The sequence below is a fragment of the Mobula birostris genome, chromosome 14 (assembly GCF_030028105.1).
Source record: "Mobula birostris isolate sMobBir1 chromosome 14, sMobBir1.hap1, whole genome shotgun sequence".
In the NCBI taxonomy this organism is placed as follows: Eukaryota; Metazoa; Chordata; class Chondrichthyes; order Myliobatiformes; family Myliobatidae; genus Mobula; species Mobula birostris.
Genome location: NC_092383.1, coordinates 41,156,363 through 41,182,361, shown reverse-complemented (window position 1 = coordinate 41,182,361; position 25,999 = coordinate 41,156,363). Strand labels below are relative to the sequence as shown.

At 42.5% G+C, this 25,999-nt stretch overlaps 1 protein-coding gene across 1 annotated transcript in view; it reads right to left on the bottom strand.

Moving 5' to 3' along the window:
- The window catches only part of aldh1a2 (aldehyde dehydrogenase 1 family, member A2), a 111,456-nt gene that overhangs the window by 16,884 nt on the left and 68,573 nt on the right, over positions 1 to 25,999 (bottom strand). The window contains exons 6-7 of the mRNA XM_072278433.1: positions 25,864 to 25,992; positions 25,626 to 25,739 (exon numbers count right to left, since the gene is read on the bottom strand). Coding sequence (XP_072134534.1) covers positions 25,626 to 25,739; positions 25,864 to 25,992 — 243 coding nt within the window. The remainder of the gene's footprint in view (positions 1 to 25,625; positions 25,740 to 25,863; positions 25,993 to 25,999) is intronic.

Below are 25,999 nucleotides of genomic sequence, written 5' to 3'. Positions count from 1 at the left end.
CTCGAGTCCCTGGAGGTGCCGGACTTGCAGATTCCCTAGACAACCGGATATTCCTCCTGTTAATACTCCAATATACTTGGTTCCAAGGTTATCAAGCCGAAGAGTGGTGGTGGGGACAAGCTCCCACTACCTAAAAGTGCTCCTCACGGCATGTGCCTCAAATAACGTCTGACAACCAAGTCCAACTCCTGGCCTTCTTGTGTGGCTTAGCCTCTAAGCCCAGCGGAACTGTTTCTACTGATAGGAGAAGGGGCGAAGGCAGGACCTGGCACCTTAAAACTAGTGCTTCAGGTCGATGGAGCTCGTCAGCCTGGGAAGGCAGTCCATCTAAGAGAGGGAAAACTCTCAGCTGCCTTGCGGCCATATCGACTTATGGGAAAGGCTTTGGGAGTAAACCCTGAGGACAAATCCGGAGCTGGAGTCCCTAAGGCAGTCCGATATTGCCTTAAGCCTTGTTCTGGCAACTCCTGCGACAACACTGGTGCCAAGCTGTATTGGCCCTTGCCTTTTTTCCCTTGGACAACATTGGTGTCCTGGTGAGCGGAGACTTGCTGCATGGGCAACTGCCGGTCTTCCATACAACCTTGCCCAGGCCTGCGCCCTGGAGAGGGCACTTGCAAGACCTTCCAGGTGCAGATCCATGACCTCACAAGACTAACGGATGCCACATTTTTATTTCACAATTTTTCCGTGTCTCACAGTAGCAGAATAAGTGTTTCAGAGAAACCAGCAAGTTCAAAGGGAGCAGGAAGCAGAACATGCAAGCTTCAGTTTATATGTTTCTGTCTGCCAAGACAAGCTGAAACATACGTGTGCTCTGGATCCTGGGTCCAGCCAGAAACCTACCCAAGTTCCTGACCTTTGGCCCCAACGCTGACTTTGGGCACCGGGTCACTGTCTAGACATTAGCTCTGGTCACACATCCCACTTGCAGCACAGATTAATAGTGAGCCAGATGCCAAACCCTGAGCATTTGTGAACAATTGAATACCAGATTATTGGAGTCTTGTAGCTTTGTGCCTGTACCTCTACAAGGCCAAAGATTCTTTGGGGTTGAAAGGCCATTTCAGACCACCATCCTTCTCCTGCACCGTACAGAACCACCCAGATAGATTGTGAAGACACTGGCTTGATGTGCCAACTATTAATGAAAGGCCATCTTTCACCTTGACAGAATGAACCTGCAAGCTGGTGTTGCTCACCCATCGCTGGCCCTCTCCATTCTGTCTCAACATTACTCAATCCTGCTCTGTGCCCACACACAGGCAAGCTACAACCTGTCTTCTGCCTGGGCTTGGCCAAATCGTTGACAACCAAATGAGGCCCAGAAACTTATTTCATTCTTGGTTCTGACATGGCCTTATTGTAAGGATGCACAGGTTCTGATTTAGCGTCTGTGGAATCCTGGTAAGCATCAACTAGCTGCAGCAGTTTCCAGCCTGATAGCAGTGACTCTGGTCCATTAGCTGTGACGGACCTTAGGAGGCTGCACATGGTAGCAAAGAATCTGCTCCTTCCAATCACAGAGTTAAACGTTGCTTTGAAAGCAAATCCTATTAACTTTAGGCTAGTCTGTGTTTAAACCAACTGGCACTCATCTCCTGAACTAACACCCTGACCACACTTTATGCTTTCAACCGTGTGAATCCAGTGAAGCGGCTGGTCATGCTGCTGTGGTCACTCCACGTAGAGACGCGGTCCAAAAACAGCGATGAAGCCTCTGGTGCCGGAATCTAAGCCCCTGCACTCAAACTGTTCTGATAGCCTTTTGACAACAAAGATCTATTAAATTACTTTAAAATGGCCGTAATAATCAGAGACATTTAAAAATTGGTGAAGTAAAACTACAGAATTTAATAGAGATAATTCAACAAGAATAAATTAAGGCACTTAATAAATGATAGAAATTAATTAAAATACAATCAGTGGCCACATCTTTAGGTACACCCGCTTGTTAATACAAATATCTAATCAGCCAATCTTGTGGCATAAAAGCATGCAGACATGGTCAAGAGGTTCAGTTGTTGTTCAAAATGGGGGAAAATGTGATCTAACTGATTCTGACCGTGGAATGATTGTTGGTGCCAGACGGGGTGGTTTGAGTATCTCAGAAGCTGCTGACCTCCTGAAATTTTACTGTACATCAGTCTCTATAATTTATAGAGAATGGTGCAAAAAACAAAAAAAAAAACATTCAATGAGTGTCAGTCCTTGTTAACAAGAGAGGACAAAGAAGAATGTCCAGACTGGTTCACACTGATGGAAAGGAGATGGTAACTCAAATAACCACCCTTAACAACAATGGTGTCCACAAAAGCATCTCTGGATGCACAACATATTGTCCTTTGAAGTGGATGGGCTACAGCAGCAGAGGACCATGAATATACATTCAGTGGCCACTTAATTAGGCACAAGTGTACCTAATGAAGTAGCTATGGAGTGCATTTAGAATAGAAAAATAAAGAGAAAACCAACCACTTATCCGGGCTTTCTCTTATCTTTCACACGTAAGTTGTCAACACTGCAGAAAGGTTGGGTACAGCAACATTGGTTGGTGTAGAGAGAAGGTCTGGTCCTTCCTATGCTCTTCACCAGACACAAGGCTAAGCCCAGAAGCAGAACACAAGGTCTGTCAACATTTGACCTCCACATTGTTCCTAAATACCTGTTGCGGATGTCAGGAACAAGCTGACCCTCTAATAGCAGCTGGCCAGCTGTTCCATGGAACGTTGGTTGGCGAGCAGCCTGATCAGGCCTGTAAGCTTTCCTTTTGTGAAATGAAATAAATTGGGAAAATTTAACAAGCACAAGAGCATTTGAATCCCTCCTCTACAGTCAGATCGTCCAAGAAATCTAAACACAAAAGATATTTCTACCTTGTTCTCACCAGCCAGATTATCAAAATTCAGTAAGTCAGCTTTACAATATTCTAGCAAAAGGAAATCAGTTTCACAATGATTAGGCAATAAGCAACTCAAAGATGTTAAAGTGCATGCGATGTGTTGGGCTAAATTTCTTTCATGATTGAAACTTCAGGGGAGTCTGTAGGATGAGAGGATCTATTGCCAAGCACGGAGGAGTTTATAGGAATCTGAACGGGTGCAATTTCCTGCTTAATAAGAATGTCACAAATGGGAATATTTCACTTCTCAAAAGATTTGTCAAAGCCACAAGTTATTGTTTGCTTCCTGTTTCTTTTTGGCTTGAAGCAAACCTCCTCAATGTTGTTTTTGCAGCATGGTTTAGTCAATCCAATGTAAGATCTGGTCAGACAGATTTTTGAAAATGTTCATCATTCCCTGCACTTCATAATCATCAAGGGAAATCTTTACTGACCAACTTCACAAATATGTTTGGAGAAGTCATTGTGGGATGATCCTCCTTTTAATTGACAGCTCAGAATGAAATACAGTAACTAAGAGAAAAATGAATTCTGGCTTTTAATGGCTTAAGACAGGAAACAGCTTCCCCCTCTGTCTCGACCAGCTTTTTAAGAGGACATTCTTGAAAACTTTCAGAAGCAGAAGTGGATCACTCATCATGGAAAGTCAAAGAATCAGAGAATTCTTACACATCAATAAATAATTGTCTTTTATAGGTGCAGCTTTTGATTCCCATCTAAATTGGCATTACAAGCTGACCACACACCAATAGACGAAAGTTGCCAGACTTGGAAGACAGGGGAGTGGGGAGTGCTTTAGAAAGAGGAAGAGTCATAAAATATATTGGATGAATTTGTTCCTCTTCAGTCTCTCTCCAATATTCAATGGAAAATAGTGATGTGAAATTTCAGTCTGCCTGCGGATCTTTTAATATTGAATAATTTACTTCCACTGATTTCAAATGTTTTCTGCATTTAATAATAATCTCATAAACAATCATCTGAGAGTTGCAATGATCTGAGATTTGAATATCAATCAAAGAAGGTTTAAGACTAATTAATTACTTTCTAAATGTCATCATATTTTGTAAGTAAATATTCAGGGAGCAGAAATATTGCAGAAGCTGCAAAAATGATGATTGCTAGTCAGTCAGTATGACAGTACTTAATAGTTTGATTTTGGCCAGGAGTCTGGGACAACTCCCTTGCACTTCTGAAAAGAGTTGATGGAAAATTTTCTTCCATAGATGCAATTAGATAGGATCTCAGTTCTAGTCTTTCCTTTGGTAGAATTACCTGTAATAGAAGTCATTTGCTTTTCTCAGCAAAATTGTGTTTTATTTTTTTCTTAAAATACCCTATTGTGCCATTCACCGATCTCCTCCCATGTCCAACAATCCTCAAACCCCAAACACAATTCTACCTATTTTAAACTGACTATAACTCCTCTCCTATTTTTCCACTTAGTCAATCCTCCTCCAAATAGTGTCCTGAGCACTGTTTTTTGTTCTCTGCTACTAATGTCCTGCTCAACCGACAAGTCTTCACCCACTTTGTAACTTTCCCATTCTCCTTCCATTGACTCTCTGTGTGAGAAGCTCCTTTCCTCCTAGATCTTCATGACTCTCTTTTTTCTTCTTTCTTTGTGACAAATTAACAATATCTCGTCCCTGTTCTCTATGTCTCTATGTCTCTATGTCTTGTCTATACTTCGCCTAACAATTCCTTGCCTGAGGAACTCGACCACTTCTCTGTTTCCAGATGAACTAATTCTGTCCAATTGCAGGAGGTTCCAAATTCAGTAGGTTTGAGCTGGTTTTAAAAATTAGTAAAATACTGTGAGTTAAACATTCACCCCCTAGCACCAGTCCATGACATTTCACACTGTGCTCTATATCACATGTGTGGTTGCTCTTCATGAAACCCATTTGTCTACTCACTGATGGTTTGTCCATGCGTCAACATTGAAGAACAATCAAGGTGGCAGGGTCAATGTTTGGCCTACTTTAACAGCCTGTGAATATGTTTGAAACAGCTCAGTTTTCCAGAGTATCTCCCCCTCCACTTTGCTGAACAACCTACTTTTGAAAACAGTCAACCTGAAAACCTTTTCCTCAGTAAAAAAAAATAAAAATGCATTATTTGATGAAAAAAATGTCTCAGAGGAATGGAAGTGAAAATGTTTTGTAAATTGAAATACATACCTGGATGCTGGGGTGTTGGGTTTTGTGATCAGCGTCACTACAGCCAGGGATTCAGACCAGAGATGTGGCAACATTGGAAACAATATTTGTCCAATTGGATCTTTGGCACATTCTGCCTTTGAATTCAGCTTTGGTTAATCATCTCTATTACTCCAATTTTCCTCAGCACCCTCACTTAATAAAAGCTAAGTCACTTCGAGCTGAAAGCTTCACTTAACTCATTTCACATGGCATTTAGTGAGGATCAAACTCCATTCCTCTAATAACTTTGTATGAAAAGATTCCTTTGGATTTTGCTGTAGAATGCCCAGGTTCTAATTTTCTTTTCTCTTCATTCCCTCACCTGAGGTTAAACACCTACCCTCTTCATTCCCTCACCTGAGGTTAAGCACCTACCCTCTTCATTCCCTCACCTGAGGTTAAACACCTACCCTCTTCATTCCCACACCTGAGGTTAAGCACCTACCCTCTTCATTCCCTCACCTGAGGTTAAACACCTACCCTCATATTTTGCTTTAAGTCATTTTTACTTTGGTTTAATTGTTCCCCAGTAGCCTGGACACGACAATACAAGCTGTCCTCATAATCAAAAAGACCATGGCTCAGTATAATTCTCAGCCTCCCTTACTGTACTTTCTTTAGGTGGTCTTCCCTCTTGAGTCAATTGGTGATCAGAATCTAAACAACACTCAACACAACAAGTGTAGGTTCCTTCCCTTGCTTTACCAGTCTCCCCTCTGAGATAAATGCCAACACTGGACTAGGCTTTCCACATGCTCTCTGAATCTATCTACTGGATTTATTGAGCTATGCACTTGGATTGGCAGCTCACTTTGCTGCTATGAAGATCCAAATTTCTCACCACAAAGTTCTAAGTAATGTACATACATACAACCTAAGATTCTTTTCCCTGTGGGCGTACTCAGCCAAATCTCTAGAAAATTATAACAGGATCAATGAAAGATCAAGCAGAGTGTACCAGACAACAAATTGTGCAAATGCAAATATAAATAAATAACAAGAGCATGAAATAACAAGGTAAAGAGTCCTTAAAGTGAGATCATTGGTTGTGGGAACATCTCAATAGATGAGTGAAGTTATCCTCTTTCATTCAACAGCATGGTTGAGGGGTAGTAACTGTTTTTGAAGCTGGTGGTGTGAGTCCTGAGGCTCTTGTACCTTCTAACTAATGGCAGCAGCGAGAAAAAATGAATGGCCTGGGTGGTGAGGATCTTTGATGATGGATGCTGCTTTCCTACGACTGCGTTTCATGTAGATGTGTTCAATGGTTGGCTAGGGCTTTTCCTTTGATGTACTGGGCTGTATCCACTACTTTTTGTAGACATCCATTCAAAGGCATTAGCATTCCTTAAAGCAGCCAGTCAATATACTCGTTACTACACATCTATAGAAGCTTGTCAAAGTTTTAGATGTCATGTCATCTACTACACATCTATAGAAGCACTCCGCTTTCACTCCAGTTTCCAAAGTGGATGACTATGTTTGCCCACATTAACTGCATTAACTACTTTGTACTAACCAAACAACAAGTAATTATTAAACATACATCAGTGGTTATGGACATAACAGGTTGTTAAAACAAGCCCATTGATAGACTGATATTCTGAACTCCTCTGAAGCTGGCAAAGTCCTTCACTACATGTAATGCATCCAAATGTTTACCCTTGTACTCATGCACAATTCTGTCCTCTCAGCCCACTTCTTCTTCGTTGGTATGGATAATGTTATTTCTTAAATGAAAAGCAGAATGTACTTTATTGCAATGAAATATAAGCATTGCAGCTGGCATGGTAGATTGCAACATGACATCAATCCAGCCGTTTTCTATTTAAACATTTAATGATCTGAAACCCAGTAAAGTCAATGGGAGTAATTCTTGAATCTCAGCTTGAAACCGTGCAGCTGGTTACTGCAGTCAACATGGGAAGAACATGGAAGCAGTGAGTATAGAGCCAGGCAAAATGAAATGAGGCAATTCAGCGTGATATATCTGTACTCACTCTTTGCTACAACAGTACAAATTGAACCTATTCTCTCCTCACACTGACAACCTGTATAGATTCAATAATCTCTGTCTCAGCCGCTCCCTAGGTTAAATAAACACAAAAACACAACTGCCTTCTGTAGAAAATACTTTTTTCCTCACATTTTGGCAAAGTAACATGGCTGTTCCTTGGCTCAGGGGGGCAACAAAGGCTGAGTTCTTTTGTCTGTTTAGTGTACAAATATCTTTCATAGTTCTAAAATCTCATCTTCTCTTTTGCTCCAGTGGCAATAATCTGGACCAAGAAAATCCTCTGTATTTTTCCTCTCAATTTGGGTGTGACCAGAGCTAGGGGTCATGGGTTAAGAGAGCAAGATGAAATATTTAAGGGGAACCCTTCGGGGGAACTTCTTCACACAGAGGGTGGTGCAAGTGTGGGACAAGCTGCCAGCAGAAGTGGTAGATACAGGTTTAATTGTAATGTTTAGAAGAAATTTTTGGATAGGTACGTGGATACAAGAGATATAGAGGGCTATGATCCAGCTGCAAGTAGGTGGGACTAGGCAGAAGACCAGTCCAGCATGGATTAGATGGACCTGCTAAAGGGCCTGTTTTTGTGCTACAGTTCTGTATGACAATGTTTTGTCCAGTGTGCAGAACTTTACAAAGAAACCTGGTGGAGAAATGCAATCGGGTGTCTTTGTCTGCATACGCAATATACAGAAGCACAGAGTTTACTGAGTGTGCTTAGTGGCATCAAACAGCGCGCCTTTCTTGATCAACACCACCAATACACGTCTCCTGTGCATATGAGGCCCGTGAACATGATCAGTTCTCAGCAAATGACCAAAGGCTGGCTTAGCATTAAAGATACAAACTGGTGGCCACTGAGGAGTTTTACCCCAAGATATTCCTTCTTTAAGCCGGCTGGTGGTGCAGTGGCATCAGCGCTGGGCTTCTGGGCGAGAGGTCCTGAGTTCGAATCCGGCCGGCTCCCTTGCACGCTCTCCATCCGTGCCTGGGTTGAGTGTCAAGCTAACAACTCGACCTCGTAAAAAAAAAACCTGGAGAGGGATGGGCTCTGCCAGATTTAAGATGCCCAAGACACACCATACGATGAACATACCAAAAAGCTTGTCATGACGGTGCTCCGACGACTCCACCAGGAGTTAAGGGCGCACACACACATTCCTTCTGTAATGTTTCATTGTTCTTGGCTGCCCCCAACATTCTCCCCTCTCCTGCCAGCCAGTCTTTAGTTAACCTGACCATCTCCTCATCCTCTTTTTAAGCTTTCCTTCAGACCCTATCCTGGATAATCTTCCCTGACTACAATGTCCCAATACTCCCACTTCTGACTTCTCCATGCCCCCCCCCCTTTCTAGTTATCTCTCAGCACTGAAATTATTTTCCCATTCCCTCACTCTGGCCATTTATCATTACGTTCCCTAATCTTGAACCATCAGCTCTTAGAATGCACCCTGCCTTCAGTCCCCCCTATTACACCTCACCCAGGCCTTGCCACTACCAACCTCCCGATACTTCCACCAAACTTCTCTCTCCCCCACCCTCATCCACAATCTGTTGCCCACCAGCAGAGATGGGTTGGCACAATGAGCAGCTAGAAGAGTCCGGTTCAATCCCAACTTTTGGCGCTGTCTGTGTGGAGTTTGAGTGCTCTTCCTGTGACTGTATAGGTTTCCTTCCACATCCCAAAGACAAATGGCTTGGGAGGTTCATCGGCTGCTGTATATTTTCCCAAGCGTAGCTGAGGGGTGGAAGCTGGGGAATTTCATGGGAGAGAATGAAGTAGGATTAGAGTGAACAAGTGGTTGATGATCAGTGTAAACGAGTGGTTGATGATCAGTGTAAACGAGTGGTTGATGATCAGTGTAAACAAAGGGTTGATGATCAGTGTAAACGAGTGGTTGATGATCAGTGTAAACAAAGGGTTGGTGATCAGTGTAAACGAGTGGTTGATGATCTGTGTAAAGGAGTAGTTAATGATCAGTGTAAGCGAGTGGTGTGAATGCTGTGAAAGATGTGAATTAGTGTTGGAAATAGTGTGAATGATGGTCAGTGTAAAGGAGTGGTTAATGTTTGGCCTGGAGTCAATGGGGTTGAAAGGTCTGTTTCTGTATGGAATGACTTTTCAGTGCTGGAATGTCACTGAGGGTCTTTTCACTATGCAGGAGGTCCCAGCCATGTCTTCACCTGTTGAAGAATACTAGACCCAGATATATTAATTATTTTCTTATAATTAAAGCTTTCAATCTTACATTTGTATAGGAAGGGGTGTTGTGGTCCACTCATCCATGGCAAGAGTGATACCCAATCCCATTTGCCTGATTTCTTTTACATGTTCCTATCCTATCTAAACGGTCTGATGTTGTGATGGGCCTTGAATAAACAAGTGTATAGTGTATACTGCTTTGTGTGGATAAGAGCACAGGGATCAAGCCTTGCTTGATCACCACAGCACAGGCAGTCAATGTCAGCTTGTTGGGGAATCCAAATCACTCTTCCTGCTGTCACCTTCGCGCTGACTTTCTGAATCCGACAGATGATTGGGAAGCTCTCAGTAACTGACGTTGGCTTTAATCAGGTCCAGAAATTTGAAAAAAGATGGAAGAACAGCCAGCAAAAAAACTCCAGAATTGAACTGGCAGCAAGAAGTGCGTATTGGATTCTGTTATTTTGTTTCCAATTAGAGCGAGGGGGGGAGTGGAGAACAGGGGGAAGAGGAGAAGAGTTCTGGAGAACATTGACTGGTTATTTCAACAGCAAACAGAATGAAATTGGAAGCTGTGCCATGTAAAGATTGTACCTCAGGTGGCTGGGTTTGTTATGTTCGAAAGTTCAGGGAGTTGCTAGACAAGCTTCCTCATTTACATCAGCTTAGTTCAAGTTTTTCATGGACTTCAACTTTATAGACAATTAAGTGTTGTTGATGGAAAAGCAAGAGTTTTTGATTAATAAATGAGTTGCCCCCAAGCAGTTTTAACAATGTAGGAGACCAACCAATTCTAGTTAACATCCCTGAGACCAAGAATAAAATTATTCTAAACACTGGTGCTCCACACGGTTGTGCTACCCTGTTCCCTATATACAGTACTCATGACTGCGTGACCAGACACTGCTCTAACTCCATCCACACACTTTCAGATGACACCCATTGTAGTAAGCCACATCTCAAATACTGACGAGTCAGGGTACAGGAAGGAGATAGAGGTTTATGAACATGGTGTCATGACAACAATCTTTCCCTCAGTTTCAACAAAACATAAGATCTGATCACTGAGTTCAGAAAGGGAGATGATGCTCAGGCTCTTATCGACTCTAACCTATCATTATTGATGCACCATATTATTATTGATGTATCCAGTCTGTCTGGATACATAACAACTTGGCATGACAACTTTCTGCATGTGACCTCAGAAAGTACAGAGTTGTGTATGCAGCTCTGCAATTACAGGAGTCAGCCTCCCCTCCATGATCTTCATATATAACTCCTGCTGCTTCAGTAAGGCATCCAGCATAACCAAAGAACCCACCCACACTGGTTATTCTCTCTTGTCCCCTCTCCCATCGGGCAGACAATACAAAAGCTTGAAGGCACATACCACCAAGCTCAAGGACAACTTCTATCCCAATATTACCAGACTTTTGAATGGACCTCTTGTACATTAAGATAGACTCTTGGCCTCACAATCTACCTTGTTCTTGCACTTTATCATTTACCTGCACTGCAATCTTTCAATAGATTTTACACTTTATTCTGCATTGCTATTGTTTTTACCTTATTCTAGCTCAATGCACTGTGTAATGATTTGATCTGTTTAAACAGTATGCAAGAGGAACCTTTCACTGTATCTTGGTACATATGACAATAGTGCACCAAAACTAATACCAAAAGTTTAAAAGGATTAGGAGTTAAACCACCAGACAATAATCCATGAAGAAATTGTGATATTTGTCATTTACAACACAGACTGAATTTATCAAAAGCTTTTTTTGCAATACACTTCATCTATTTCCATACAAAACTGGTGTACTTATATTGGTATCTGACAGATTACCTGACAAAGATTATACATATCACACAGATACATATCACCTCCTCTACATAGAACATAGAACATAGAATAGTACAGCACAGTATAGGCCCTTTGGCCCACAATGTTGTGCCGACCCTCAAACCCTGCTTCCCATATAACCCCCCCCCCACCTTAAATTCCTCCATATACCTGTCTAGTAGTCTCTTAAACTTCACTAGTGTATCTGCCTCCACCACTGACTCAGGCAGTGCATTCCACACACCAACCACTCTCTGAGTAAAAAACCTTCCTCTAATATCCCCCTTGAACTTCCCACCCCTTACCTTAAAGCCACATCCTCTTGTATTGAGCAGTAGTGCCCTGGGGAAGAGGCGCTGGCTATCCACTCTATCTATTCCTCTTATTATCTTGTACACCTCTATCATTTCTCCTCTCATCCTCCTTCTCTCCAAAGAGTAAAGTCCTAGCTCCCTTAATCTCTGATCATAATGCATACTTTCTAAACCAGGCAGCATCCTGGTAAATCTCCTCTGTACCCTTTCCAATGCTTCCACATCCTTCCTATTGTGAGGTGACCAGAACTGGACACAGTACTCCAAGTGTGGCCTAACCAGAGTTTTATAGAGCTGCATCATTACATCACGACTCTTAAACTCTATCCCTTGACTTATGAAAGCTAACACCCCATAAGCTTTCTTAACTACCCTATCCACCTGTGAGGCAACTTTCAGGGATCTGTGGACATGTACCCCGAGATCCCTCTGCTCCTTCACACTACCAAGTATCCTGCCATTTACTCTGTACTCTGCCTTGGAGTTTGTCCTTCCAAAGTGTACCACCTCACACTTCTCCAGGTTGAACTCCATCTGCCACTTCTCAGCCCACCTCTGCATCCTATCAATGTCTCTCTGCAATCTTTGACAATCCTCTACACTATCTACAACACCACCTACCTTTGTGTCATCTGCAAACTTGCCAACCCACCCTTCTACCCCCACATCCAGGTCGTTAATAAAAATCATGAAAAGTAAAGGTCCCAGAACAGATCCTTGTGGGACACCACTAGTCACAATCCTCCAATCTGAATGTACTCCCTCCACCACCACCCTCTGCCTTCTGCAGGCAAGCCAATTCTGAATCTACCTGGCCAAACTTCCCTGGATCCCATGCCTTCTAACTTTCTGAATAAGCCTACCGTGTGGAACCTTGTCAAATGCCTTACTAAAATCCATATAGACCACATCCACTGCACTACCCTCATCTATATGCCTGGTCACCTCCTCAAAGAACTCTATCAGGCTTGTTAGACACAATCTGTCCTTCACAAGGCCATAACTACGGCCTCTATCAAAGCACTTGGTTATAACTCAGAACCACTACGAAGTTAGCAAACAATAAGCAAATATCATTAGAGGACTTTGTTGCAGTTACAGGAGTCAGTGAGGCTGCACCTGGAAGGCTGCATATAGTTTTGAAAGGGCTTACTTCTTATAATGGGAACACAATGAAGATTCACCAGACTGGTTGCCACGTTAGAGATTGAGTAAACTGGAGCTGGGTTCTGAAGAGTTTATAATAATGAGAAAATATCTCATCAAAAACATACAAAATTCTCAAAGGTTTGGCAGAAGTAAATATAGGGAGAATGTACTCCCTCACTGAGGACTCCACAGTGGGGACAATAAAGAGTAGACTATTTGGGACAGAAATGAGAGAGTGGCAGTCCTTTGGGATTCTGCATCAGAGGGCAGTAGGAGCTCTCTCACAGTGTACCTTCAAAATAAAAATGCAATGTTCCATGTTTCAAGTTCTAGGTTAATTGCAAGGTTAATTATTCAATGATGAATGGTTGAAGAAAACAAAAGGAAGCTGTTTTGTCATTAGGAACTAAATATTAAAAGATTAAATTCTAGAACAGAGTTTTGGAGAAAGTGCAGCATTTTACAGTGGATCGGAGAGCTGGTCAGCAGCAGCTCTCTCAGAGCATTGGGTACACGTTCTTATTGGAAAACAGATGTGCTGCCTTGTGGTATTTATATCAAACCAAATGTCAGCTCTGTGCAAAGCAGCTGCTTTGGGATACTTGGATCATAGCAGGAAATCAAAATCTAAAACGGACAAAGTTTACAATGGCTAAATGTCTCAGTGACCATCTGCTTTTCGTCCATCTCCACAAGAAAGGGTTTTAGATTTTCAATCATTTTTTTTCACGAATTAACGAGCATTTAACGTACAGGTAATAGAAAAACCACAACTGATGTAAATTGCACAATATAAATTTGAACATGTTCACAATATTCTGAAAAGAGAACTTTTTTGAATTGCAGCGGAAGGCTTATTGAATCAAAAGCCATGTTCAATGCATTTAAAGCTCTACACTACCTGGGATGACACATTTTGAACCTCAAATTAAATCTCCGACAATAAGAAGGAGAAAAAGAAATCTTCCAAATGTTTTCATCCCAGAATGATTAAGTCATTTTATTTTGCTTTTACATTGCAAGAAACAGTTGTGGTGGATGGGAAACTTGGTTTAGTCTGGTTACTTGTCTACAGATTCATCTCTATTAGGTCTCTCTGACTGTTACATTCTTTATGCAGGCTGCTCTACCCCAAATAATTCCAAAGTTACCCAATTTTCCACTGTATTATCCTCACTTTAAACTCGACTTTCATTGTTGCCCGTTTGAATTGAATTCAAAATTCCCATTTTATTTATTCGTTCTCCAGTAGGTGCGTCCATTCTATTACACATCTGTACTCTCCTCAGTGCTTTCCATTCTACCATCTGCCAGATAATCATTGCCCATTGGAGTTCTTTTCTAGAACTCTCTATATGAGCTTCCTTTCTATCTCCACATCTAGAAAGGTCCTGATCATCTGCCACATTTTACCATATCCTGGTATGTCTGCAACTGTGTGCACCTTTCTAAAGCTGTTACTTACAACGGAAACTGGAAACATTTTTCTTCATCTGCATAAAATGTCACAACTTCTTTAGCACTGCAGTTAATATTTTTTAAAAATCAACACAATCCATTTGCACTTCAGAAGTTTTGGATTCCTGCCCCAAAAAGTATTTCCAAGCATTCAACTTTTGCAAAAAATCTGTCTCCTAGTTTCAGTGTTACCTTTAGAATTCTTACTGCATTGAGTCATGTGACACTCTTGAGTCCTGAGTCCTCAGCAACATTTTGTAGATTTTAAAGCCCTCAGTCATAGAACACTATAGCACAGAAACAAACCCTTTGGCCCATCTAGTCCATGCTGAACTATTAATCTGCCAACTCCTATCAACCCACACATAAAGTCATAGAACACCTCAGCACAGAAATGGGCCCTTCAGCCCATCTAGTGTGCCCTGTACCTTTAATCTGCCTAGTCCCATTGACCTCCGCCTGGACCATAGCCCTCGCTACCCCTTTCATTCATGTACCAATCCAAATTTCTCTTAAATGTGCCACATCCACCACTTGTGATGGCAGCTCATTCCACACTCTCATGACCCTCAGAGTGAAGAGGTTTCCCCTCATGTTTCCCTTAAATATTTCACCTTTCACCCTTAACCCATGACCTCCAGTTGTAGTCCCACCCAAACTCAGTGGAAAAAGCCTACTTGCATCTACCCTATCTATACCCTTAATAAATTTGTACAGCTCTATCAAATATCTAACCAATCTTCTACCCTCCAGGGAATGAAGCCTTAACCTATTCAACCTCTCCCTATAACTCAGGTCCTCAAGTCCTGGTAACATCCTTGTATATTTTCTTACCACTCTTTCAATCTTCTTTACATCTTCCCTGTAGGTAGGTGACCAAAACTGCACACAATACTCTAAATTATACCTCACCAATATGTTATACAATTTCAACATAACATCCCAGCTGCTATACTCAATACATTGATTTATGAAGGCCAATATGCCAAAGGATTTCTTGATGACCCTGTCTATGTATTAAATTCCACCTGCCATTTCTCAGCCCATTTTTCCAGCTGGTCCAGATCCCACTGCAAGCTCTGATAGTCTTCCTTGCTGTCGACTACAGCCCCAATCTTGGGAGGGGGAGAGAGAACATCAACTCAGACCATGAGAGGCCTGTGTCGGGCATTTTCATGCCTTACAAGGCACAGATTGGACATCTGTATGGGGCGCCACTCCTCGCACAGACTAGAGCAATGTGTGATTAAGTGCCTTGTTCAAGGACACAAACATGCTGTCACAGCTGAGGTTCGAAGTAGCAACCTTCAGATCATTAGATGAACACCTTAATCACTTGGTGTCATCTGCAAACTTGCGATCCAATTGACCACGTTATTATCCAGATCATTGATACAAGTAGACCAGCCTTCCATGCAGGACCGTGTCAAGTGCCTTGCTAAAATCCATGTAGGTGATAGCATTCAGTGCCTTGCCTACATCCACATTCCTGGTAACTTAGAAACATAGAAAGCCTCCAGCACAATACTTACTCCTGATATCTCCCCTGTACCAACTTCCTTGAAAAAAATCTATAAGATTGGTTAGACATGACTTATCACACACAAAGCCTTGTTGACTATCCCTAATCAGTCCCTGCCTATCCAAATACTTGCTGTATATAGCCAGTCCCTTAGAATATCTTCCAATAACTAACTAGCTACTGTTGTCAGGTTCACCGACCTATAATTTCCTGTTTACTCTTAAAGCCTTTCTAAAACAATGGAACAACAAGCTACCCTTCAATCCTCCTGCACCTCACACATTGCTAAGGACATTTTAAATATCTTTGCCAGGGCTCCTGCAGTTTATGAACTAGCTTCCCACAAAGTCCAAGGGAACATCTAGTCAGGCTCTAGAGATATATCCAACATAATTCATCTCAAGGTGGCAAACACCTCCACCTCTGTAATCTGTAAAGGGTCCATGACCTCACTGTGCTTTGCTTCACGTATGGACTCTGTGCCCATCTTCCAAGTAAATACAGATGCAAAACATCATTTAACATCTCCCCCACCTCTTTCAGCTCCATGCAGAGATGACCACTGATCTTCAAGAGGACCAATTTTGTTGCTTCCTATCATTTTGCTTCTACATATCTCTAGAAACCCTTAAGATTCTCCTTCACCTTGTCTGCTAGGGCAATCTCATGCCCCTTTTATCCCTCCTGATAACTTTTTTTACATGTTCTCTTGCACTTCTTATACTCCTTAAGCACCTCATTTTTTCCTGCCTAACTATACCAGCTCTGCACCTCTTTCTTATTCTTAACCAGGGCCTCAATATCTCTCGAAAGCCAATTTCCCTAAACCTGCTATCCTCGCCTTTTATTCTGATAGAAACATACAAATTCTGCATGCTCCCTGCTGAAGGCCTCCCATTTACCAAGTACACCTTTGCTAGTGTAACTTTCAGTCTGGCTAGCGGCTTAATCTAGGGGAAGACAGCCCTCAGCCCGAGCAAACTTAAGAAACATTGTTTGATTGGATGCTGCGCGATGTGTCCTCTGTTACAAATCAGTACCTTGAAATAACAAACAGTACACAATATGCGATTAAACGATTGAGCTTTATAATTCTTAATTTGACTATATGGTTAGTAAAGAAACGAAAAAATGAAAAGGGCCCATTCTCATGAAATTGTCTAATGCACAACATTGGAGCTCACGGTTCAGTCCACTGGTTTCCCGTTGACTTCCTCCATCCATGGCCGACCCTCGGACCCTCACTCCAAGTCCACTCTGTCTGACGATCTACCAACTCTCTCCATTTGCGTCTTCTCTCCTCATCTCTCCCTGGCAAAAGACCGCGAAATCCCTGCTCCCAGACCCACAACATCCCTCTCATTGGATAGCCCCACATTCCAAAGCCCTGTTATCTCTAGTCATAACCCAAACATTGCTGCTACAGAGAAATCATTACATCAGCAGTGAAACCTTACAGTGTGTTACACTAGAAAACAACCTGTCCCAGTTTGCACCTGCCGAATCTTTTCTGATGACTTCAGAATGGCCTTTCTCTAATGTAGAAACTTAAGCCAAGGGCCAGACCTATCATTAAACATAGTTATTTTGAAAGTAATGGAATTATGGTCACTAGATGCAGTGTTTTCCTACATAAACCTGTCACGTTCCTTAATAGGAGATCTGTTATTACACTCTCTCTAGTTGAGACCTCAAAGTTCAAAATTCAAAGCTTAAAGCATATTTTATAATCAAGGTATGCATACTGTATACAGCCTTTAGCTTTGTCTCCTTAGATGCACTACAAAACAAAGAAACCAATAGATCCAATAAAAAGAAGACTGTCAAACACCCAATGTGCAGAAAAGATTTGTGCAAACAATAAAAGGAAGCAACTAACATTCAGAACTGAAGTTCATGAAAGTGAGTCCACAGCCCTGAAGCCAGTCACCACTGCAGCTGGTCCAGGAGCCCGTTAGTTGCAGGCCACAGCCTCAGTTCAGCACAGAGATGAGTAAACCTTGCCAAGCAGTGAGGTGAACACCAGTCCGTCCCTCGCCTCCAGCCCCGACACCCCGACACCCTGCCCCTTTCATTCTGGCTCAGCACTTAGATTGGTTAAACCTTGGGTCATTCCTCGATCTTGGACCTGGCCTGGGCCTTGCTGCTTCAATACACTTTTGGGCTGGACCCCTCCACCTCGATTTGGCCTGTAACTGACCTTTCCAATCTGGCCCAGCTCTTAAATTGACCAAATAGTGGGACATTTTTTACTCTCAGGCCCGGGGTCCACTACCTCAGCTCTGCCTCGCCTCAGTTCTGCCACACTGAATCACCTCCAAGTCCACTCCAGTGATGCTGAAACATTGGCTCATTCCCCACTCTCGGGCCTGGCCCCTGCCAGCTCGATTTGCCCTATACCCACCACACCTCAACCATTCTGCACCCCCAAGACTTCAGTTTAAACCGCAAAATTGCCAGGTTGTACAGGCAGTTCAAAAGCTCAACTGTGAAAGGAAAGTTAGGGCGATCAATTGCAGTAATCATTTCTGAGCAAAAGTGTGATTTATACAGTAATTTATTGTTTTGTTTGTTGCCGGCAAGTTGTCGCCGAATCTCACCAGCGTCATCTTAAACTGGACCTCTATGATCAAGGAAACTTCCCTGAACACATTTGTCAAACTCTATCCCATCCAGCCCTTGAACAGTATGGGAGTCCCAGTCAATACGTGGAAGGTTAAAATCACCTATTATAACAACCTTGTGTTTCTTGCAACAGTCTGCGATCTCTCTACATATTTGCTCCTCTGCTCCTCTAAATCTCATAGACGATTGGGTAGTCTATAATATAATCCCATTAACATGGTCATCTCTTTCTTATTCTCAATTCCACCCTTATAGATGAGCTCTCCAGTTTGAGCACTACAATGGTGTTTTCCCTGATCAATAATGCCAGTCCTTTCCTTTTAGTCTCTTCTGCTCTGTCACATCTAAAACAACACATGCCTGGAACATTGATAGTACTGCCCGTCCTGCAACCAAGTCTCATGATTTCGTCACCCTTCCTACCCATGTCATTGATACTGATGTGGACCATGACCCTTGGCTGCTCACCCTCCCATTTAAGAATCCTTTGGTCTCGATCCAAGACGTCCCTGTCCCTGGCACCTAGGAGGCAACATACCGTCTGAGAATCTCATTCTCATCTACAGAGCCTCCTATCTGTTCCCCTAATCGTTAAATACCTTACACTGGAGCTCAGCTCTTCTCCTCCATTCCCTTCAGAGCCACAGAGCCAGACTCTCTGCCAGGGAATTAACTGGTGTGGCTTTCCTCTGCTAGGTCATCACTCCTCTAACAATATCCAACGAGGGGAACAGTCACAGGGGTAAGCTTCACTGTTTGCCTAACTCCTCTCCCCTCCTGATGGTCACCCAGTTACCTGGGTCCTGCTTCTTGGATGCAACTACCTCCCTGTATCACCTTTCAGTCAAACCCTCGGCTTTCTGAATGATCCAGAGCTCCAATCCCTTAACATGGTCTGTAAGAAGCTGAAGCTGGATGCACCCTTGCAGGAGTAGTTGTCAGGGACACTGGAGGTCTCCCTGCCTTCCCACATCCTACAAGAGGAGAATTCCACTACCCTGCCTGGTATTTCCACTGCTCTACCTATTCCATAAGAAAGAAAGAAAGACAAAAAGAAGGAAGGAAAGAAGATTAAGTGAAAATGCCTAAGCCACTGCATCTCCTAAGCCTCTCTAGGTCAAAGCCTTAACTCTCCACTCTAACTCTGGCCCACTCACACAATGGCCACTCAGCTTAAATCTAACTTATTTTTATTGGCCCTTGCCAAATGCCTAATTATGCACAATCAAATGTCTCTAATAATCCGTAGCACACAGAATTCCTGACATGTCCCCACTCGCTTCTTTTGAAATCTCTCTCCCACTGCGCACAATCCAATGTCTTTCTCTTTCCATCTGAGCTTTATAGCATAACTTGGTGTCACTTTCATCTGTGTTGGTCTGAACTGTGAAACTGAGGACCACAAAATCCCTTGACATACCCAGACACAAATATCATGGCACTATGTTGCTGTGACATCTGACAAACAGAACAACAATCTTGTTTTGTGACAAAGTTTACTTAAGTAAACAGGTGTGGTATAGAAACGGCATTGGATAATTCCTCAGTGCTCAGTCCATCTGCACTAAATCAGTCAACATTATCAAAACAGGGAACAAAATGCCTCCATCTTGTTTGTTAATTCCTTGTTATGAAATTAACAGATGGCACCAGTGTGCAACAATCCCACGGTCAACATCTTCTGGATAGACCATGAAATTATTTATTTCACTACTTTTATGCCTTGTACATCTGGTTTTCATTTTGAATGTGATTCTAGAAGGGTTGAGCCTGCGTTTTGCAGTTTGGAGATCGTTTGGGTGATCCAGTGTTTTGTTGTCTCCAAGAGGATTCCAGGAGGCAGTGAGGAGGCTGTGGGACGGGGTGAGAGCGTCAAAGTGAGGAGGCTGTGGGATGGGGTGAGAGCTGATGTTCCACTCCATTTCACCAATAGGGCTTCCATTGTTTGCCAATTAAAGTGTCAAGGGAGATCAAAACACTGAGGCGAACGCAGAGGGTGAGCGCTGGCTGCCTACCTCTGAACACTGGTGGGATCGCCCTGCTGCTGGAGAGGGGAGCCTGTGTGGCCTGTGTGGCCTGTGTGGCCTGTGTGACCTGCTGTGCCTAGACAATGTCACCGAGGTACTTTGCTTTATGGGTATGGATATGGATTTGGACTATGGACTTTTTTCAGTCTTGTAGTTTTTATATTCCCTGTTTTTGCCCATTCTTTCTCGTTTTTTTGTGCATGGGAGGGGATTTGGGGGTCAATGTTCTAGTGGCATTTTGTGCGGGCGAAGGAATCAGGGGAGTCGATGTTCTTGTTGCATTTTTTGTTAGTTTCTTTGTGCAGGGAGAGGGAGATTTGGAGGCCGATGTTCCTTTTGCATTTCATGCGGGGCGGGGAAGGAGGGGTTACCAGGTCGATGTCCTTGCTGTGTTTGTGTTCATTTTTGTGCAGTGAGAGAGGTGTTTGGGGGCTGATATTCTAGATGTGTTCCATGTGTGGGGGGGGGTTTGGGGGTTGATGAGTGTGCTGCATTCATTTTTTCCCCTTGCTTTCATGGCAGTCTGGAGAAGAAGAATCTCAGAGTTGTGTACTTTGATAAGGAATGAAACTGAACTTTTTTGAACCATTGTTAATGATCATTAAGGAAGTAAAATTCAGCAACAGGTTGTTCACTTCTTCAGTGAGATCGCTGACCTTGTCTACATTCACACCCAGCCTTCACGTCCCTTGTATTTCCATACCTCTTGATCTACCAACTACCTAGAAGTGCATCGGTCTCAATGACTGGGAAAGCAGCCTCTCAGTAAAAGAGCAGCCACAGCCTCCAGTATTATTGTGTGGTGATTGTCCGTTGCATCCCACGATGATAGGAGACCTGTGCGGGAGAGTTTTTAACATACGTTACACTGGGGCAGTTCCGCTCTCTCGTCCTCAGGTCCCGCTCCAGTGGTACAAACAAGAATCACAAACTGGGGCCTTCCTTGGTTGCTGTGGCTGACCATGACATATTCTGTGCCTTGTCATGCCCTCTGCTCTCCATGAGCATTGTAGAACCTCTTTCCTGCCTGTTAGATCTCACTGTAGGTGGCAGCCGCCCCGTCTGCCAGAGCTGACTTTACATGTTAGGATTATCCTTGATGAACAACCAAACACAGCCTCTGGGATTATAATAATTTCGAACAATAATATTGAAATGTGAGATAAATGACTGAGCATTCAAATCACACAAACACGACCCGAAACGTCGACTATACCTCTTCCTAGGGATGCTGCCTGGCCTGCTGCGTTCACCAGCAACTTTGGTGTATGTTGTGAGCATTCAAATCACCTGGAATTATAATGACTAATCGTCCACAGAATGAAAAATTATCATCACTGACAAAAATCCTCCAGGATTATACTCAATACAAGCTTATAATGCCCAAGTTTATAATGATATACAATTCACTGCTTCTGATATATGCTATATTGAGAGAATGACCCTTCACACACCAGGGGATAAGCCAACGATGAGACATCCACATCCTCCCAGATTTCCAAATGCTATAGGAGACCATTCAAACATTTAACTCAATGCTGGCTCACATTCCCCTCTGACTTTCTTGGAAACTATTCTCTCCACATTCACATCAATTCCTCCCAGATTTCACCCTTTGCCCACACACTTGGGGCAATTTAGAGCAGCAATTAATCTATCAGCCAACTTTTGTTTTGAATGTGGTGGGAGCACTGGTGGAAGACAACCTACATGGTCAGAGGGGGAACTGGCAAACTCCAAGCAGCACCTGACGGGAGATTAAACCTGGGTCACTGGAACTCTAACAATCACACCACGGTGCCGTCCAATCCTGGTGAATCCACAGTAGTGAAGGAACATCCCTGGATGATAAGTGTCCAAGCATTCATTCTCTGAGCATTCAGTCAATAAATGTGCTGGAACTATTTCTCGGATTATATTCCATGACTAAGCATTGACATTCACTGGAAAATTCAGTCCTTGGCTGAGCTTCAATAATGTCTGGGAATTTACTACATACCGGGTAACTATGACCTCTTTGGCTATATTCAGTGGCTGAATATTCAGATTTATTTATTTTTTTTATTGAGATACAGCATGGAATCAACCCTTCCGGCTCTTTGAGCCACACCGCCCAGCATTTCCCCAATTTAACCCTAGCCTAATCACGACAAGAGTTAAAGACCAATTAATCTACCAGCCGGTATGTCTATGGACTGTGGGAGAAAACCGGATCACCCAGGGGAAACCCAAGCAGTCACGGGGAGAATGTACAAACTCTTTACAGGTTGTGGCAGGAATTGAACCTGGGTCACTGGCACAATAAAGCGTTGTGTTAACCACTACGCTACCATACTAGGCTACTGTGCTTCTCTGTTGGGGAGTCTGGAGAATTATCCTCCAGGAAAGAGTATCTGGAACCACTGATGTTATAACGCTGTGCATGCAGACTTTAGGAATACATTCAATGTCTGATCATCACAGACTTTGGGATTATACTCAAGGGCTGAGTGCCCTCCATCTCAGAATTACCCACAGTGACTGATTATCCGGAACCTCTAGTTTTATAATGACTTGCCATCCACTGCTTTTCTATTTGCAACCCACGTCTAGGCATTCAGGGGCTCTTGGCTTCAGTCAACAACAGAGCATCCAATGGCTTGGGGAAGGTATTCAATATTTGAGTATGCACCACTGCTGGATTATACAGATACGCTCTGGGATTTCTCTCAGTGACCATCATTGGCAGGTTGTTGGTATTGTGTACAAGAACTATTCTTCCATCATTTGTGAGATTATAATTGGTTGAATCTATACAAGATGTTGGTGAGGCTGAATTTAGAGTATTGTTTGAAGTTCTTGTCACCTATCTACAGGAAAGCTAATGATAAGGTTGAAGGAGTACAGAGAAAATTGACAAGGATGTTGCCGGAAATTGATTAATTGTTCCGGTTTTTGGTCCCTTTATTACTCTATAATTGTGGCCCTCTGTTCTGGATTCCCCATGCTGTGGAAACAGGCTTTCAACATCAAACTTGTCAAGTTCAAACTTCACTTAATGTGATCGCTCCTCATTCTTCAAAATTTCCAAGAATACGTAACCTTATAATACTTGATAAATAGTCTAATAACAAAGAATCAAAGACCATGACATGTCTGTGAATAATGTCTGCTTATTTTCATTATTCCAGAGCAATACCACTTCTGGAAACTGTATGACTAATGCAAATGCAGGCATGAATTTATTAGTAGTGATGAGTTATAACTTCTTCTGAATCTGCTAAGAAAGATGTACTAATTGATAGCCAAAAATAATCACAACAGGACTTCAGTACATGATGCAGCGCATCTATCATCCTCTGCAGAATAACTAAATGCAAGCTTTGTTCTCACCCTTTGCCTGCTGATCTAACTCTGAAGGCCCCAGGAGCAGCTGTGCTGACCATTAGCTCCTGATATGACAGACAAAACTTCAAAATGCCATACTGTGCAGTTGGGAATATTCTCTGCATCTGTGGGAGTATGAATGGGATTAGTGAATGAGAATCATCCTGCTACTTGTCGTGTGAATCCGCTAAAATCTCGCAAGAATTCAAAGATATTCTTTTTGGATAGAGCTGGCTCATTCACTTCGATGGTGCTTTAACACAAGGGATACAACCCTGCAGGGTTACCTCAGACAGCTGGAGAGCCATTACAGAAAACTATGGGTTATTTTTTTGAATTATCCAATTTGAATCACATTCTGGGCTATTTGATAGTGGGCTCATGTGGACGTTAATCAGCTGCTGTTGAATCTGATTGTTATGTATCTCAGTTCATTCCTTCACAGTTTGTGAACCATACAGACAGAGGCCTGTTGATAAGTGCTGAGAAGGTGGTGATGAGCTGCCTATTTGACCACTGCAGTTCATGGAGTGAAAGATGACCCAATTCTCTTGAGCAGGGAGTCCACCAGCAACAGAGTACTACTGATACATTTACGGAAGAGGATATTGTGTGAAGAGAAAGGGAACGCGATGTCCTTCCTGATGACACAGGTTGTTCCTACTGGCCTTGCTGTCCAAGATAGTAGAGTGATGGGTTTAGACAATACAGCTGCAAATCTTGGTTGAGGGCTGCTTTGAATTGACGAGAAGGTACAGCCATTGGACACTGGAAGTGAAGAGAGTGAGACGTGCAGAGCACCAGTCAGGAAGGTGGTTTTGTCCAGGACTGCACCGAGCTTCCTGACTGTTTTTGCAGTTACCATCATCAAGTGAACAATATTTCTTCACAATTCTGATTAGTACCTTTGGAATGGAAGTGAGTCATCTGCCAGAATCCCATAAATTTCAATTCATTTCATTTTATTTTCTATAAAATGCCCAATCTTTTGTCTGTTCTTAGAGATCCCCCAGGGAATGAAAATTCTATATGTAAATTTTCCTGTAACACTACCAGGTTGTTGGGGGTTCAATGATTTTTGTTCAAATTATACTCTTTCTTGTATAGTTCTATTTACTTTATGTTTTTCTTGTGACTGTTGTGTCTCTAGTACCATGTGTCTGTGATGTTACTACAGGTAAGTTTTTCATTGCACCTGTCTATATATGTACTTGCATATATGACAAAGAAGTCAACTTTGGGAATGTATCATTGATTGATAAATCTATTTTGTAGTAGAAATGCATTTCTTCTTCTCTTTTCTTCCCCCTCTTCTTCTCTTCCCCTCTGAACACTACCTCACTTTTTTATTATTTCTGTTTTTGCACTATTTTTTAAATTTAACTGTTTAATATATACTTAATTACTTACTGTAATTCATTTTTTCTATATTTACCCTATATTGTTGCTGCTAAGATAAGAAATTTGCTGACATATGCTGGTGATATTAAAACTGATTCTGATTCTGATTTCACTCTGTTTTTACAATTACTGTTTAACAGCCATGTGTTCTTGTGCAAGTTTATCCTCTGTTCAAGAAATCCAGAATGCTTGAGTCAGGGCATTTCTGAGGGAGTGTCACACTGATGACATATTGACTCTTGAATGAGGTGTGAAACCAAAATCCTATCGACTTGTTGACAGGATTCGAAGGACACGGAACTCTTTGGTGTCCTGGTTATTATTTATCTAATAAAACCATCAAAACTAAAGCAGATCATCTGATCACTTGTCCTATTCTATGTCTGTTGGTTCTTACTGTACACAAATTAGTTGCTACATTTTCCTTCAAAACAAGAGTGATAATTCTTCAAGAATACCTTGACTCTGAAGGAAAACCTGAGCTGAAAAACATGATGATTATCATTCTTATATCAGCTTAAATATTTATTGATAACTTACTAAGGAGCAATACAACCTACTGACTGATCTGAATGGTGTATCAGTGAGATAGTCTACCTCAGTAGATCCAGTGAAGGAGATTTTGTCGATGTCCATGTGAGAGGCTATTGCCGCGCCAGCTGTCTCGCCATATCCAGGTAAAATATTAACCACCCCTGGTGGAAACCCGGCCTGAGGAAAGAGGATTAGATGAAACAAGCTCAGTTAAATACAAACCGGGAAATGAAAAGTGAATGCTGGCTCTCACCACTGACATTGTCACAGAGAGTAAGATAAAAAGGTGAAAGTGACATACCTCTTTGATGAGGGCTCCCATGTAGAGGGCAGTCAGTGGCGTTTGTTCTGCTGGCTTGATGACCACCGTGTTTCCGCAGCACAGGGCTGGAACTATCTTCCACGCAAACATCAGGAGGGGAAAGTTCCACTGTAGG